Raw genomic sequence first — 18,466 nt, 5'->3', positions numbered from 1 at the left:
AACTGTCACTCTTCTCTATAAAGCTCCTTCACTTTTGTTGTTAGTGTTTCAAATGTGTGGAGGAAACAGACTGGACCTTCCTGAAACACAGTTAGGGTTTGATCCTTTCACCTCATGTTGTCACGCATCACTTGTGTCACGCATCACTTGTGTCAGCACTTTCACTTAAAAATCACTGCTCCTCACGAGGAGCGAGCTCATGAACTCTGGTCTTCAGAGCAGTCTGCCAACTGACTGAGCTATTCAGTCACACTGCCTTCACTCAGCTCTTAAACACAGAAAACATCTGGAAAAAAATAACATTTAAGCTACTTTACAAGAATGAGAGATTGTTCTGCACATTTCAGATTGACAAATAAAACATTAGATCACATTATGAATCAGCTCTGGTGTCTCTAATTGGCCGTGGAAACAGACCAGACTTTCCTGAACCAGAGTTTGGATTTGATCACTTCTCCTCAGAATGCCACACATTGCTCACTGTCAGCTGCTTATCTCAGTGAGCTATCCCTGAAGATCGAGGCCCACCCATTTGTTCTGGGTTTTGTTCTGCACACGGTGGGCCTCGAGCAAATTCCATGCCGCGAGTCGAGAGCTTTTACTCTTGAGAAAAACTGAATTTTTTACCGCTTGACCATCTATGACGTTTTAGTAACCCTAACCCTAACCTTAACTAAGTGTATATATATAGTTTACTTAGTTAGGGTTAGGGTTAGGGTTACTAAAACGTCATAGATGGTCAAGCGGTAAGAATTTCAGTTTTTCTCATGAGTGAAAGCTCTCGACTCGCGGCATGGAATTTGCTCAAAACCCCACCGTGTGAAGAACAAATCCAATAAAAAAATTTGCAATCCTCGAGCTTCAGGGATAGCTCACTGAGATAAGCAGCTGACAGTGAGTGATGCTTGGCATCCTGACGAGAAGGTATCAAATCCAAGCTGTGGTCTTTTTCCACGGTCAATTAGAGACACCAGAGCTGAACATGATTGATAATGTGATCTAGTGTTTTATTTGTCAATCTGAAATGTGCAGAACAATCTCTCATTCTTGTAAAGTAGCTTAAATGTTATTTTTTTCCAGAGGTTTTCTTCATCTTGGGTGTTGGGCATTAAAATTAAACTCACCACGGGATGGAACCCACAACCTCCAGATTCCTGATCAGTCCTCTACCACACTGAGCCATCAGATCTGACAGGCTGACATGCTGCAGCGTCACACATTGTTCTGCAAAAATAAACTGTCAATCTTCTCTATAAAGCTCCTTCACTTTTGTTGTTAGTGTTTCAAATGTGTGGAGGAAACAGACTGGACCTTCCTGAAACACAGTTAGGGCACAGTCACGCATCACTTGTGTCAGCACTTTCACTTAAAAATCACTGCTCCTCACGAGGAGCGAGCTCATGAACTCAGGTCTTCTGAGCAGTCTGCTAACTGACTGAGCTATTCAGTCACACTGTCTTCACTCAGCTCTTAAACACAGAAAACCTCTGGAAAAAAATAACATTTAAGCTACTTTACAAGAATGAGAGATTGTTCTGCACATTCACAAATAAAACACTAGATCACATTATGAATCATATTCAGCTCTGGTGTCTCTAATTGGTCGTGGAAACAGACCGGACTTTCCTGAACCAGAGTTTGGATTTGATCACTTCTCCTCAGGATGCCACGCGTCACTCACTGTCAGCTGCTCATCTCAGTGAGCTATCCCTGAAGATCGAGGCCCGCCCATTTGTTCTGGGTTTTGTTCTTCACACGGTGGGCCTCGAGCAAATTCCGTGCCGCGAGTCGAGAGCTTTTACTCATGAGAAAAACTGAATTTTTTACCGCTTGACCATCTATGACGTTTTAATAACCCTAACCCTAACCCTAACTAAGTGTATATATATATAGTTTACTTAGTTAGGGTTAGGGTTAGGGTTAGGGTTAGGGTTACTAAAACGTCATAGATGGTCAAGCGGTAAGAATTTCAGTTTTTCTCATGAGTGAAAGCTCTCGACTCGCGGCATGGAATTTGCTCAAAACCCACCGTGTGAAGAACAAATCCAAAAAAAAAATTTGCAGGACTCGAGCTTCAGGGATAGCTCACTGAGATAAGCAGCTGACAGTGAGTGACGCTTGGCATCCTGAGGAGAAGGTATCAAATCCAAGCTGTGGTCTTTTTCCACGGTCAATTAGAGACACCAGAGCTGAACATGATTGATAATGTGATCTAGTGTTTTATTTGTCAATCTGAAATGTGCAGAACAATCTCTCATTCTTGTAAAGTAGCTTAAATGTTATTTTTTTCCAGAGGTTTTCTTCATCTTGGGTGTTGGGCATTAAAATTAAACTCACCACGGGATGGAACCCACAACCTCCAGACTCCTGATCAGTCCTCTATCACCCTGAGCCATCAGATCTGACAGGCTGACCTGCTGCAGCGTCACACATTGTTCTGCAAAAATAAACTGTCACTCTTCTCTATAAAGCTCCTTCACTTTTGTTGTTAGTGTTTCAAATGTGTGGAGGAAACAGACTGGACCTTCCTGAAACACAGTTAGGGTTTGATCCTTTCACCTCATGTTGTCACGCATCACTTGTGTCACGCATCACTTGTGTCAGCACTTTCACTTAAAAATCACTGCTCCTCACGAGGAGCGAGCTCATGAACTCTGGTCTTCAGAGCAGTCTGCCAACTGACTGAGCTATTCAGTCACACTGCCTTCACTCAGCTCTTAAACACAGAAAACATCTGGAAAAAAATAACATTTAAGCTACTTTACAAGAATGAGAGATTGTTCTGCACATTTCAGATTGACAAATAAAACATTAGATCACATTATGAATCAGCTCTGGTGTCTCTAATTGGCCGTGGAAACAGACCAGACTTTCCTGAACCAGAGTTTGGATTTGATCACTTCTCCTCAGAATGCCACACATTGCTCACTGTCAGCTGCTTATCTCAGTGAGCTATCCCTGAAGATCGAGGCCCACCCATTTGTTCTGGGTTTTGTTCTGCACACGGTGGGCCTCGAGCAAATTCCATGCCGCGAGTCGAGAGCTTTTACTCTTGAGAAAAACTGAATTTTTTACCGCTTGACCATCTATGACGTTTTAGTAACCCTAACCCTAACCTTAACTAAGTGTATATATATAGTTTACTTAGTTAGGGTTAGGGTTAGGGTTACTAAAACGTCATAGATGGTCAAGCGGTAAGAATTTCAGTTTTTCTCATGAGTGAAAGCTCTCAACTCGCGGCATGGAATTTGCTCAAAACCCCACCGTGTGAAGAACAAATCCAATAAAAAAATTTGCAATCCTCGAGCTTCAGGGATAGCTCACTGAGATAAGCAGCTGACAGTGAGTGACGCTTGGCATCCTGACGAGAAGGTATCAAATCCAAGCTGTGGTCTTTTTCCACGGTCAATTAGAGACACCAGAGCTGAACATGATTGATAATGTGATCTAGTGTTTTATTTGTCAATCTGAAATGTGCAGAACAATCTCTCATTCTTGTAAAGTAGCTTAAATGTTATTTTTTTCCAGAGGTTTTCTTCATCTTGGGTGTTGGGCATTAAAATTAAACTCACCACGGGATGGAACCCACAACCTCCAGATTCCTGATCAGTCCTCTACCACACTGAGCCATCAGATCTGACAGGCTGACCTGCTGCAGCGTCACACATTGTTCTGCAAAAATAAACTGTCAATCTTCTCTATAAAGCTCCTTCACTTTTGTTGTTAGTGTTTCAAATGTGTGGAGGAAACAGACTGGACCTTCCTGAAACACAGTTAGGGCACAGTCACGCATCACTTGTGTCAGCACTTTCACTTAAAAATCACTGCTCCTCACGAGGAGCGAGCTCATGAACTCAGGTCTTCTGAGCAATCTGCTAACTGACTGAGCTATTCAGTCACACTGTCTTCACTCAGCTCTTAAACACAGAAAACCTCTGGAAAAAAATAACATTTAAGCTACTTTACAAGAATGAGAGATTGTTCTGCACATTCACAAATAAAACACTAGATCACATTATGAATCATATTCAGCTCTGGTGTCTCTAATTGGCCGTGGAAACAGACCGGACTTTCCTGAACCAGAGTTTGGATTTGATCACTTCTCCTCAGGATGCCACGCGTCACTCACTGTCAGCTGCTCATCTCAGTGAGCTATCCCTGAAGATCGAGGCCCGCCCATTTGTTCTGGGTTTTGTTCTTCACACGGTGGGCCTCGAGCAAATTCCGTGCCGCGAGTCGAGAGCTTTTACTCATGAGAAAAACTGAAATTTTTACCGCTTGACCATCTATGACGTTTTAATAACCCTAACCCTAACCCTAACCCTATTTTTTTTTTTTTTATTACAGCTTTTAGTTCGTTTTTTACTCTTATTTCTTAATTGTTTATAAACTGTTATTTTTATTTTATTAAAAATGAACCTTTAATTTTTTATCTTATATCTTTAGAGGGCCACTGGCACAAGGGGGCTGCCCTTTAAAGAAGCTTTGATAAAAGAAGCCTAAAACAAATGAGACAATACAAATGAAACAAAATAAAATTAAAATAGAAATTAAAGGTTAATTTTTAATAAAATAAAAATAACAGTTTAAAAACAATTAAGAAATAAAAGTAAAAAACAAACTAAAAGCTGTAATGAAAAAAAAAAAAATTAGGGTTAGGGTTAGGGTTATTAAAACGTCATAGATGGTCAAGCGGTAAGAATTTCAGTTTTTCTCATGAGTAAAAGCTCTCGACTCGCGGCACGGAATTTGCTCGAGGCCCACCGTGTGAAGAACAAAACCCAGAACAAATGGGCGGGCCTCGATCTTCAGGGATAGCTCACTAAGATGAGCAGCTGACAGTGAGCGATGCGTGGCATCCTGAGGAGAAGTGATCAAATCCAAACTCTGGTTCAGGAAAGTCCGGTCTGTTTCCACGGCCAATTAGAGACACCAGAGCTGAATATGATTCATAATGTGATCTAGTGTTTTATTTGTGAATGTGCAGAACAATCTCTCATTCTTGTAAAGTAGCTTAAATGTTATTTTTTTCCAGATGTTTTCTGTGTTTAAGAGCTGAGTGAAAACAGTGTGACTGAATAGCTCAGTCAGTTGGCAGACTGCTCAGAAGACCTGAGTTCATGAGCTCGCTCCTCGTGAGGAGCAGTGATTTTTGAGTGAAAGTGCTGACACAAGTGATGCGTGACAATATGATCAAACCCTAACTGTGTTTCAGGAAGGTCCAGTCTGTTTCCTCCACACATTTGAAACACTAACAACAAAAGTGAAGAAGCTTTATAGAGAAGATTGACAGTTTATTTTTGCAGAACAATGTGTGACGCTGCAGCAGGTTAGCCTGTCAGATCTGATGGCTCAGTGTGATAGAGGACTGATCAGGAATCTGGAGGTTGTGGGTTCCATACCGTGGTGAGTTTAATTTTAATGCCCAAGATGAAGAAAACCTCTGGAAAAAAATAACATTTAAGCTACTTTACAAGAATGAGAGATTGTTCTGCACATTTCAGATTGACAAATAAAACACTAGATCACATTGTCAATCATGTTCAGCTCTGGTGTCTCTAATTGACCGTGGAAAAAGACCACAGCTTGGATTTGATACCTTCTCGTCAGGATGCCAAGCGTCACTCACTGTCAGCTGCTTATCTCAGTGAGCTATCCCTGAAGCTCGAGGATTGCAAATTTTTTTATTGGATTTGTTCTTCACATGGTGGGTTTTGAGCAAATTCCATGCCGCGAGTCGAGAGCTTTCACTCATGAGAAAAACTGAAATTCTTACCGCTTGACCATCTATGACGTTTTAGTAACCCTAACCCTAACCCTAACTAAGTAAACTATATATATACACACTTAGTTAGGGTTAGGGTTAGGGTTACTAAAACGTCATAGATGGTCAAGCGGTAAAAAATTCAGTTTTTCTCAAGAGTAAAAGCTCTCGACTCGCGGCATGGAATTTGCTCGAGGCCCACCGTGTGCAGAACAAAACCCAGAACAAATGGGCGGGCCTCAATCTTCAGGGATAGCTCACTGAGATAAGCAGCTGACAGTGAGCGATGTGTGGCATCCTGAGGAGAAGTGATCAAATCCAAACTCTGGTTCAGGAAAGTCTGGTCTGTTTCCACGGCCAATTAGAGACACCAGAGCTGATTCATAATGTGATCTAATGTTTTATTTGTCAATCTGAAATGTGCAGAACAATCTCTCATTCTTGTAAAGTAGCTTAAATGTTATTTTTTTCCAGATGTTTTCTGTGTTTAAGAGCTGAGTGAAGGCAGTGTGACTGAATAGCTCAGTCAGTTGGCAGACTGCTCTGAAGACCAGAGTTCATGAGCTCGCTCCTCGTGAGGAGCAGTGATTTTTAAGTGAAAGTGCTGACACAAGTGATGCGTGACAACATGAGGTGAAAGGATCAAACCCTAACTGTGTTTCAGGAAGGTCCAGTCTGTTTCCTCCACACATTTGAAACACTAACAACAAAAGTGAAGGAGCTTTATAGAGAAGAGTGACAGTTTATTTTTGCAGAACAATGTGTGACGCTGCAGCAGGTCAGCCTGTCAGGTCTGATGGCTCAGTGTGGTAGAGGACTGATCAGGAATCTGGAGGTTGTGGGTTCCATCCCGTGGTGAGTTTAATTTTAATGCCCAACACCCAAGATGAAGAAAACCTCTGGAAAAAAATAACATTTAAGCTACTTTACAAGAATGAGAGATTGTTCTGCACATTTCAGATTGACAAATAAAACACTAGATCACATTGTCAATCATGTTCAGCTCTGGTGTCTCTAATTGACCGTGGAAAAAGACCACAGCTTGGATTTGATACCTTCTCATCAGGATGCCAAGCATCACTCACTGTCAGCTGCTTATCTCAGTGAGCTATCCCTGAAGCTCGAGTCCTGCAAATTTTTTTATTGGATTTGTTCTTCACACGGTGGGTTTTGAGCAAATTCCATGCCGCGAGTCGAGAGCTTTCACTCATGAGAAAAACTGAAATTCTTACCGCTTGACCATCTATGACGTTTTAGTAACCCTAACCCTAACTAAGTAAACTATATATATACACTTAGTTAGGGTTAGGGTTATTAAAACGTCATAGATGGTCAAGCGGTAAAAATTTCAGTTTTTCTCATGAGTAAAAGCTCTCGACTCGCGGCACGGAATTTGCTCGAGGCCCACCGTGTGAAGAACAAAACCCAGAACAAATGGGCGGGCCTCGATCTTCAGGGATAGCTCACTGAGATGAGCAGCTGACAGTGAGTGACGCGTGGCATCCTGAGGAGAAGTGATCAAATCCAAACTCTGGTTCAGGAAAGTCCGGTCTGTTTCCACGGCCAATTAGAGACACCAGAGCTGAATATGATTCATAATGTGATCTAGTGTTTTATTTGTGAATGTGCAGAACAATCTCTCATTCTTGTAAAGTAGCTTAAATGTTATTTTTTTCCAGATGTTTTCTGTGTTTAAGAGCTGAGTGAAGGCAGTGTGACTGAATAGCTCAGTCAGTTGGCAGACTGCTCTGAAGACCAGAGTTCATGAGCTCGCTCCTCGTGAGGAGCAGTGATTTTTAAGTGAAAGTGCTGACACAAGTGATGCGTGACAACATGAGGTGAAAGGATCAAACCCTAACTGTGTTTCAGGAAGGTCCAGTCTGTTTCCTCCACACATTTGAAACACTAACAACAAAAGTGAAGGAGCTTTATAGAGAAGAGTGACAGTTTATTTTTGCAGAACAATGTGTGACGCTGCAGCAGGTCAGCCTGTCAGGTCTGATGGCTCAGTGTGGTAGAGGACTGATCAGGAATCTGGAGGTTGTGGGTTCCATCCCGTGGTGAGTTTAATTTTAATGCCCAACACCCAAGATGAAGAAAACCTCTGGAAAAAAATAACATTTAAGCTACTTTACAAGAATGAGAGATTGTTCTGCACATTTCAGATTGACAAATAAAACACTAGATCACATTGTCAATCATGTTCAGCTCTGGTGTCTCTAATTGACCGTGGAAAAAGACCACAGCTTGGATTTGATACCTTCTCATCAGGATGCCAAGCATCACTCACTGTCAGCTGCTTATCTCAGTGAGCTATCCCTGAAGCTCGAGTCCTGCAAATTTTTTTATTGGATTTGTTCTTCACACGGTGGGTTTTGAGCAAATTCCATGCCGCGAGTCGAGAGCTTTCACTCATGAGAAAAACTGAAATTCTTACCGCTTGACCATCTATGACGTTTTAGTAACCCTAACCCTAACTAAGTAAACTATATATATACACTTAGTTAGGGTTAGGGTTATTAAAACGTCATAGATGGTCAAGCGGTAAAAATTTCAGTTTTTCTCATGAGTAAAAGCTCTCGACTCGCGGCACGGAATTTGCTCGAGGCCCACCGTGTGAAGAACAAAACCCAGAACAAATGGGCGGGCCTCGATCTTCAGGGATAGCTCACTGAGATGAGCAGCTGACAGTGAGTGACGCGTGGCATCCTGAGGAGAAGTGATCAAATCCAAACTCTGGTTCAGGAAAGTCCGGTCTGTTTCCACGGCCAATTAGAGACACCAGAGCTGAATATGATTCATAATGTGATCTAGTGTTTTATTTGTGAATGTGCAGAACAATCTCTCATTCTTGTAAAGTAGCTTAAATGTTATTTTTTTCCAGAGGTTTTCTGTGTTTAAGAGCTGAGTGAAGACAGTGTGACTGAATAGCTCAGTCAGTTAGCAGACTGCTCAGAAGACCAGAGTTCATGAGCTCGCTCCTCGTGAGGAGCAGTGATTTTTAAGTGAAAGTGCTGACACAAGTGATGCGTGACTGTGCCCTAACTGTGTTTCAGGAAGGTCCAGTCTGTTTCCTCCACACATTTGAAACACTAACAACAAAAGTGAAGGAGCTTTATAGAGAAGATTGACAGTTTATTTTTGCAGAACAATGTGTGACGCTGCAGCAGGTCAGCCTGTCAGGTCTGATGGCTCAGGGTGATAGAGGACTGATCAGGAATCTGGAGGTTGTGGGCTCAATCCTGTGGCGCGGTTAATTTTAAGGTCCAACACCCAAGATGAGGAAGTCAAACATTCTATGAAGATGTACGACTTGACATAAGTGAGGCTGTGTTATGAGTGACTGGAGGTTATGAGTTTGTACCTTCAGTAATGCTTTACATTTTGAAGTGTGACACCATAAAGTAGGTGAATAAGTTCCAAAAGTCGCAGCAGAAGGACCAATCAGATAGCTCAGGATGATGGACGACTGGTTAGGAGACCAGAAGTTATGGGTTCGATCCCTGTGTGGTGCAGTGACTTTTAAGGTCAACCAGTCAAAACAGAGGAGACAAATATGCAATGACACAAATATGAGTATCAGATAACAGATAGCTCGAGGTGATAGACGACTGCTTAGGAGACAGGAGGTTATGGGTTCAATTCTTATGCGGTGCAGTAACTTTTGAGGTCCAACAGCCAAAGGACGAAGACAAATATACCAAGAGAAAAGGTCAAAGTGTGAGTGACATGGTGGCGTGGAAACGTAGTACCCGGTTAGGATGGCGTCGACCCGGGTTCGCTCCTCACCTATGTGAGGACATCAATGTCCACTGCCCCAGGGGTCGAGACGTCCGTCTCCTCCTGGGTTTTCGGAGGAATGAACGGAGATGGTTATGGAATTTTTTTTTATTAAAAAAATTAGCTGCACAGCAAATTTTCAACTTTCGAACCACCCCCCACTCTCATAAGTTAGATCTCAGAGTAACCGCAGAGCAGCAGAAGAAGACGTGGATGAAGAGAAGAAACCCCGTCGTCCTCAGGTCTGGTCTGGAAAGTCTGCACTCATCTGGAGAGAGAAGAAGAGAAGGACAACGTTAGAACATGCATCACATACAGGAATTATTACTAATACTGTAACAATAACAATAAATACAACAAAGGTTATCAACGTTTTGATGACTGAGTGCAAACTATATTAGTACATTTATACAAACTATATTGTGACTTTTGAAAATACTTTGAATGAACTATATTATACTACTAAATGACATTTTATAGCAAACTTCACTAATATTTTTTATGATATATTAAACTATGACATTTTTGACATACTATACTTTGACATACTTTTTTAGGATATTTTGAATGATATTTCAATAATATTTGTATTTCAAACTATACTGTGATATTTTTACGAAATACTATACTATGACTAATTTATGGCATATACTATTTTGAATATTTTAATAATACTTGTATTGCATACTAGAATTACTTTTTTAACTTTGTTATGACAATGTATGATATTTTTATGACTTTTTCACGAAATACTATACTATGACTATTTTATGACAAATACTATTTTGAATGATGTTTTAATAATATTTGTATAGCATATTATACTATAATATTTTGTACAACTATTTTCTTTAACATTTCTATACTATGATATTTTTTATCACATACTATGATATTTTTTATGATATACTATGATATTTTTGTTTTTTATGACATACTATACTATGATATTTTTTATGACATACTATGATATTTCTTATGATATACTATACTATGATATTTTTTTTATGACATACTATACTAGGATCTTTTTTATGATATACTATGATATTTTTTATGATATACTATACTATGATATTTTATATTTTTTATGATATACTATACTATGATATTTTATATTTTTTATGACATGCTATACTATATTTTTTAGGACACACTATACTATGATATTTTTTTTTTTAATGACATACTATACTATATTTTTATGACATACTATACTATATTTTTATGACATACTATACTATGATATTTGTTTTCTTTATGACATACTATACTATATTTTTATGACATACTATACTTATGACATACTATACTATTTGTTTTTTTATGACATACTATACTATATTTTTATGACATACTATACTTATGACATACTATACTATTTGTTTTTTTATGACATACTATACTATATTTTTATGACATACTATACTATGATATTTGTTTTTTTTATGACATACTATACTATATTTTTTATGACATACTATACTATATTTTTATGACATAATATACTATATTTTTTATGACATACTATACTATATTTTTTATGACATACTATACTATATTTTTATGACATAATATACTATATTTTTTATGACATACTATGCTATATTTTTTTATGACATACTATACTATATTTTTATGACATACCATTTAGAAACATACTTACTTTGACTTGGTCCAGCTTCCTCTGTCTCAGATCTCAGACGCTGAGCTGCTTCTCATGAGCCTCCCTGAGCTTCTCCAGCTGCTCCGCTAGCGTTTTCTGAAGGACACAGATGAAAACACAACACATTACAGACACACAATCATTCACATATAAGTATCCTGGCATTTGCAGTTTCCAGATGTGTAAGAACGGTAGTGTTTTTCGGGCCCGTCTCTCACCTTGAACACTTTGTCTCCATCCTGTCTGCTGCTCCTCCCCCACCGCCTTTTGTCTTTTCTCTGAGAACCAACAAGAAGAAAATGAGCTCCTTAAATCTGATGTAATATCAGCTTCAGGTATTCTGAGGAGACATCAGAGGTAATGACATTCACACTGAACGTCCATGTCTAATACAGATCATATCCTAAAACTTTATGAATTTTCAACAAGTTCATAATGAAGCTAAAGAGGCCACTACATTTAAAATATGTATTATGCTTTCAATAGTCAACAACATGAAACACAATGCAGCCGGTAATGAGAAAATAAACATCCTACCTCAGAGCTGTAACACAGAGACGATGTTCTCTCAGTTGGTCTTCATCACGTCTTCTTCACAGATGTCATTGAGGCCAAACATCTAAAAGTGTGAGACAAATAAAAGCACTTAACATGTAACACATTGAAGGATAACATGACAGAGATATGCAGGATTTGGACAAACCTGAAGACTCCTCCAGAGTTCCCACAGACCGAGTCAACACCAGACCTCCTGGAACCGTCTACGATGAAACACAATAAATAAAGTCCTTCATTCATTTCAAGTTGAACCATGTTACAAACACTCAAACAGACCTTGTTGTATGAAACAAAAAGTGGATATTTGCACTGATAAATTATCCTTCATTTTCATTTTTGTAAAGTGGACGTGACTTTGTTTTAAGAACTTGATTTTACTTTTTACTCTTTGGCATCGACACACACTCAGACCTCTGCAATATGAAATGAGTTACAAACCAAACGGGTTAATTAGCCAGTGTCAAAAATAGGAGTAGAAATATTCCAAAGATCATACATTCTGAGGTTACCAAAATCACCAAAGTTGTTTACAACTTCTTCTGTGATCAGTGGGCACATGTTATACATGTATCACTCAGTATCAATAAATATGATTGACAAACAATATAATGTGTCATTTATGTAACAAGCAGCTTCATCACTTAAGATAAACTGATGTAACATTAGTCTTTTTTATTTCATTCATAAATTAATTTTCAAAATAAAACCGGAAACCGACTAGACAGAATCATCACATCCGGATGTAGTTTAAGAGCATCTGCGCTAACTTCATTGCGCATCCACAGGTGGCGTTGATTTCCTCTGACAATAACAGTTGGAAAAGTATATAAAATCGATATAAAACGCCATGTTTCTTCTCAAGATAATCTCTTGTTTACGTCTCGCATGATTCAGGTGAATTTGACCGCTGAGTCATTCGTTTATTCACCCCAAACAGTCAAAGTACCAACTGTAGAGACGTTAGCATGCGTTAGCTTTGAGCTAGCTTCAAATAAAGCTACCCGTCTGTGTTTGTTCGTGTGTCCGTTCAGCCTCTGACTAAATAACCGAATAATGACAGAACAACTCACAATAAACTCCAGTTCTCCATGTTGTTTTCCCTCCTCTCCTGTTTCACTTTATCCTCCATACGTCTCTATGGAGCAGGTTCAGATGCACTCGAGAACTTCTCCCGTGTGAGGATCCACTCAAGTTGTTGTCACTCGTGTGCGCATGCGTCATCGGGTCAGGTCACCGGTGAGAGCTAAGTAGAGCCTCGCGAGTTTTTAGGGAGAATTTTAGGTGAATCATCTATCATAAGAAATCTAATTATAATACCTAAAATAATAGAGTAATCTATTACTGTTACAGGAAAATTATACAGTAAGGAGTTTTCTACATAGAATATTCTAATTCATTTTCTTTTTAAATTGTTATAAGTGTAAATAGTGTAAACAACAGTCACTTAAAACAAGACTTTCTTAACTATAACAATACAAATGGATATCACATGTTTTGTAGCAGTACTCTCTTTAATGAACAATCACAAATTACAATTGAGAATGTTACAATAATCAATTAGTTACACCATTATTCTACTGGCAAAATGGAAATGTAATTTGAAACGGAGGGTTTTCATTGTATTAGTGTCGTGGCCTGTCTAGAACTTTAACATCTTCAGCACTTCCAGAGCAAACAATGTTGGAGAAAAGTGGGATGCTTTCCAAAACATGCTTCCTGAACCTTTGGAGTAAATATCAAGCCTTATAAAAAACAAATACTATCCCCTCTTGACTTTATACTGTGTGTCAAAGGACTGTGTTTTCCTGAAATCAACTCTAACAGATGCGTAAAATAAAACATTAACAAGTGTATAAGTAAGCCTATAGAGGCGTCTCAGCTACGGTCATGTCACAGTAACATCAAGACAAAGCTTCCAGGGCACAAACACGGCTATGTACACAAAATAAAAACACAAGGAAACGTGCAGAAATCAAAACAAAATCAAAAACATGCATAACAGTTAGCTGAACATAGTTCAGAGTATTGGATGTGTCATAAGCACAATGCCATGAAGAGGCATTACTTTGGGCCCACGCTCAGGTGCCACACTGACACACAGTGCCAGGAGGCCGGAGAGAAGGCGCTTCTTCAATACACACAAAGGTTCTCTCTCATCAACGGCACGCGTTATTGTACAACTAATCATTATTTGCACAATGTGACACGTCGGACAGGAAAAGAAACCAGTGGGCTTTATGTAGCTGGCTTGTGATGAACTGTGTGACGAGCTCACTCTGCTCACTCTTAATTCCTCCGGCGGCCACTTTGAAGTTGCGTTACACTTTGGTCGCGCTCTACCTGAAGAACAGCTCATCGATACTGGCTTTTGATTATGAATAGACGTGCGACATATGTGGGTATTTCTACTTTCCCAGCATGCAATAGGCCACAGGCAGGTTACACACTGAACACGTCGGGTGTGTAATTATACAAGGAAATGTCAGCATGAGCCTATAAGTGCTTAGGTAGCTTCCTGTGGATTTATGCACTGTGGCCAATTTAGTTTTTGAATAATTGTCTGGAAAGAAGCGAGCAGATTAGATATGTAAACATTTGAGATTTGGATCATTTCTGGTGCTATGAAAACCTCATCTTCTTGCAAAGGCAAAAAACGGCTTTTTATACCAGCAGATCCTCCAGGTAGAGCTTAGGTAGAGTGTTACAGACATTCAAAATGGCCACCATGGTTTATGGGACTGACCCAAATATAAAACATGGTCGGGGTCCGTCCACTCAATTCATGATTCAACAGAAACAATAGATTAGCTAATGATAATACATCAATTCTCTATTATTTCAAGCATCCAGTTTTATGTCACTTTAAAGTATATCCACTTCCTGAACATCTGATTTCAAATGAGCATTGAACCAGTAACCAAAAGCATATTTCTCACAGGATAGAATTGGAGCTTCTGTGGCGAATAAGCCAGCTTCAAACCCAAAAGAGCAAATAAAGAAGTTGCGATACCTAAACATAGGCAGACAACTCCTCTTGTTTCTTAACATATTTGAAATAATTGTCTCAAAGCAATTCCCACAAGATTAAAAGTTGGAGCATCTCGATTGGAACGTAACTGCTGTCAATGCATTTGAATCATATAGCAATACATCAAGAGTGTCTGATAGATACGGATCAACAAGTCCATGTACTGTATATAACATCAGCGACTTAGTTAATGATACAATTTGTATCAAACAAGGTTTTTCTCTGTCTAGCAATGGATTCAGCTGGGATCTGCTACAGACAGCCGGAGGCGCTGTTAGCCAAAAGCACAGCAGGGGGAGTCTGTTAAATATATTTACAGTACATACATGTTTGATTTACTGGTGTTCAGATGTGCTCTGTCTGTAGCAGATACCAGAGTTGACCCGAAATAAAAGGGCCAGAGAGAGAGAGAGAGAGAGAGAGAGAGAGAGAGAGAGAGAGAGAGAGAGAGAGAGAGAGAGATGTCCCTTACTAAAACTAAGGTACACACGACAGGGTCACCCATCTCTACAGCTACAACTCTGACCAAAAATACTGACGTCATCTCAAATAAGACGACCGTCTTTCAGACACCCATTTTAACCAACATGGAAAAAGTCCCACAAATGGCCTCACAACACACATAAAGAGATTAATATAATACACAGACCGTGGCCAAATAGTCGTTTTGAAACTGTCATGTGATGATGGGAGTTTCCAGACGTGGATTTGCCACATAACAAATTAAGAAAGAAAGACTAACTGGGCAGGTCTGAAACGATCTCCCTACACTTCTTAAAAGGTTGAGTTGTCGCTGCGTAGTGACCAGAGAAGCGTATGCATTGTCTCATTAACGTCATGAGAAGAGAGAAGAAAAAAAAAAGCTCTCCTCATCGACGATCCAAAAGCATTGCAGTATTTAAAATTCCACCATGCAAATCCAACGTGCTTTCAAGTGTTGCAAAGGCAAATTCAAGTTTGCTCTGCTGAAGCAAACCACCCACACTTTGTGTTTTCCCATTTCCACTCTAGACTACATGACTGCTATTGTTCTCTAATGGGAGACTCAGCTTTCCTCCGTTCTTCAGTAGCCTGTTTGGGCTTTCTCTGCAAGTATAGCAGCTGCCAGCTGCTGGGGGTCTGTGATATGGGGGCTCCTGGCCATCACGCGGCTCACCAGCTCCGAGGGGAAGATGTTACACAGGTTGACGTACACTTTCTCCCTCATGTCCCCGTAGCGGCTGTGTGCTGGGGATTCTGGGTGCTGCGGCATGTAGGAGGGAGCAGCGTGGGAGGGCATTGCGAGGTGAGCGCTGTGAGACGGGTATGGCGGGAGGGGAGTGCTGGATGGATGAGGCGGGTGGGGAGAGTGGGCCTGGGGCGGCGGGTGGCTCAAGTAGTGTGTCGGCGATGGGTGGAGAGCTGGGTGGGAGGAGTGGTGGTGGGCGTAGCCGTCCTGCGTCCAGGGAGGGGGGTGCCAGGACGCCTGCCGCGTGTCCGGCAGACTCTGATAAGCGGACGGCTCATACCTGGACGGCGGCAGCAGAGGCTGCCTGTAGTATGTGTCCCAGCCGGGCAACGCTTTGGTCCGGTGGTGATGGTGCGACGTGGAGAGGTGTTCGTACAGATGCGAGTCTGACACACTCTCTCCTCGCGTCGGGGCCAGGCAGCGGCCCAGAGGGGACCCAGGCGGGTGGGGGTTGGACTGGGGCAGAGAGTGGTAGTCGCCCGGGCAGCTGGAGCGAGCGGTCAGCGGCTGGTGCTGGAGATGAGGGGGCAACGGGTAGAGAGGGCGCTTCGGAGGAGCCTCCGGTGGAGGCTGATCGTGAGCGCAGTTCTGTCCGTGCGCCACACTCAGGTGGTAGCTGTGTACTCCTGCGTTAGACGCGTGGCTGTGCTGCATGCTCGAGTAATCGGCAGGATGAAGGCCACATAGCTCGTGGTTCGCCGCGGCATGGTGGGGATACAGCCGGCTGTGGGGATTAGCGAAATGGACGCCGTCGTCCAGTAAGGTTTCTGGGGGGCAGCCGGGACACGGCCTCTCGCTGTACGACTCGCAGCTGCTGCCGCAACTCGCGCTGCTCTCGCTGCCGCATTCGGAGCCCGCTGAGCCCATGGAGCCGAGACGCAGGTCCGTGTCGTTGGGGAAGCGGCAGTCTGGGCTCCGTCTGGAGGAGAGGCTCAGGCCGGAGTAAGCACGGGTCACTGAGTAGTAGCTCAAGTCTGGGGACTCACAGTGAGGGTAAAGGTCATGGCTGGGGGCTGGTAGACTGTGGGGAGTCACTGCCCTGGACTGCTGGTCCTGGGGAAGGCTGAAAGTGGATGGGGGGCCTCCTGGGGCTGAGGACATGCTTATACCCCCACTGCTACTGCTGCTGCTGCTGCCACACACGCTGTTCTTCTGGCTTTCCGCCCTCCCCTTCGCCAGCTTGTCCTCGGCATCGCTGTACGACAGAGCTCGGATGCTGGGGTCCGACTGCCTTTTTTGGGCGCCTTTTCTTGCCTCAATGCTGCCAGCTGGCACGCTGTGGCTCTTCACCAAGCCGGTGTCCCCCTGGTTCTTTGTGGTGACGCAGGTCTTGGCACTGGCACGCAGCTCGTCAGCCACAGCGCGCTGAGGCTGAGCACCTCTTTCTGGGTGGTAGTACTTACACTTGTGGCCGTAAGTGCACTTCTTTCCTGGAGGCAAACGGTCTCAGTTTCATTACATGGTTTCATCAAACATGATGCAAAACAAGTCAATATGTAACCTGCAATACATACGTGACGCTATCATAAAATGTATTGTTATTTCGGTGCATTTAGGTGAATTTTGTGCAGTTCTCACCGTATGGACAAGGCTGTTTCTTCTGCTCGGGCATGATGGGTCTTTTCCTCAGGAAGTTGTCTAAGCTGGGGCCATGACGACCAAGAGGGTCATCTGGGGGCATGAATCTGAGACACAGGAAGGGACGATCAGAAAGGACAAGTACGTTATATGACTTTTAGGTTAAGGAAAAAAAAAAGGTGCACATTCTTTAAGTGATGTCTCTCAGTTTCGGTGTAAATTGATGCAACGTGGAGGAAGCATCACAGAATAAAAATTCTCCTTTTTAAACCAAGAGAAAATGTCAGCCTTCGTGGCATTTGTTAAACCAAATGTCAGATATGATAATTGGGAATGAGATGTGAAAGGTGACGAGTAACTACGACCCCCGAGTCCAAAATTAGAGACATAAATCATAAATGTCACAGTTGTTTTGACACCAAGTCATCAAGATCCATCTTATTGACAGAATCGGGCCGCTCACTAATCCCCCTCTACTCACTTGTCATTGACAAAGGAATACATGAGCAGCCGCTCGTCGATGAACTTCTTCCACTCGGGCTTCTCATTAGCCAGGTCTCGGTAGTTATCGTTGGAGACGATGATGCCGTCTGACTCATAGGCCAGCTTCACGATGAAGCGGTCGTCGTAGCAAACCACGCGCCGACCTTGGACGCGCCGCGAAGGAGTGAAGACCAGGATCTTCTCCTTCTCTAGGCGACGCAGGATCTCCTGATCTGTGTGGGAAGAGGGGGGGAGGGGGGTGTGTGTCATGGTTCAGGTTTAGAAAACTGAAAGCATCTGTGTGTGTGTGTGTGTGTGTCACACAGTCTCGCACTGACCTGTTATCGGGGCGTCAGGGCGAGACTGCTCTTTCCTCCAAGC

The 18,466-nt window shown here is 41.9% G+C and overlaps 1 protein-coding gene and 1 long non-coding RNA gene across 2 annotated transcripts in view; both read right to left on the bottom strand.

Moving 5' to 3' along the window:
- Positions 1 to 8,886: 8,886 nt before the first annotated feature.
- Positions 8,887 to 12,960, bottom strand: LOC137879023 (uncharacterized). The gene is made up of 6 exons (XR_011103688.1): positions 12,839 to 12,960; positions 11,914 to 11,971; positions 11,748 to 11,829; positions 11,429 to 11,488; positions 11,211 to 11,306; positions 8,887 to 9,812 (listed from the first exon to the last, which is right to left on the bottom strand). It is a non-coding gene; the product is annotated as an uncharacterized lncRNA (long non-coding RNA).
- Positions 12,961 to 13,271: 311 nt separating this feature from the next.
- LOC137879146 (probable ribonuclease ZC3H12C) overlaps positions 13,272 to 18,466 on the bottom strand; it is a 12,867-nt gene continuing 7,672 nt past the window's right edge. The window contains exons 3-6 of the mRNA XM_068719751.1: positions 18,424 to 18,466; positions 18,084 to 18,318; positions 17,603 to 17,709; positions 13,272 to 17,454 (exon numbers count right to left, since the gene is read on the bottom strand). The exon at positions 18,424 to 18,466 is cut by the window's right edge and continues 97 nt beyond it. Coding sequence (XP_068575852.1) covers positions 15,860 to 17,454; positions 17,603 to 17,709; positions 18,084 to 18,318; positions 18,424 to 18,466 — 1,980 coding nt within the window. The 3' untranslated portion in view covers positions 13,272 to 15,859. The remainder of the gene's footprint in view (positions 17,455 to 17,602; positions 17,710 to 18,083; positions 18,319 to 18,423) is intronic.

This window comes from Cebidichthys violaceus, unplaced genomic scaffold (assembly GCF_023349555.1).
Source record: "Cebidichthys violaceus isolate CVI_PGR_0920_01 unplaced genomic scaffold, fCebVio1.0.p SCAF_24, whole genome shotgun sequence".
In the NCBI taxonomy this organism is placed as follows: Eukaryota; Metazoa; Chordata; class Actinopteri; order Perciformes; family Stichaeidae; genus Cebidichthys; species Cebidichthys violaceus.
Note: the sequence above shows the minus strand (reverse complement) of the source record. Positions and strands in the feature narration are given on the sequence as shown.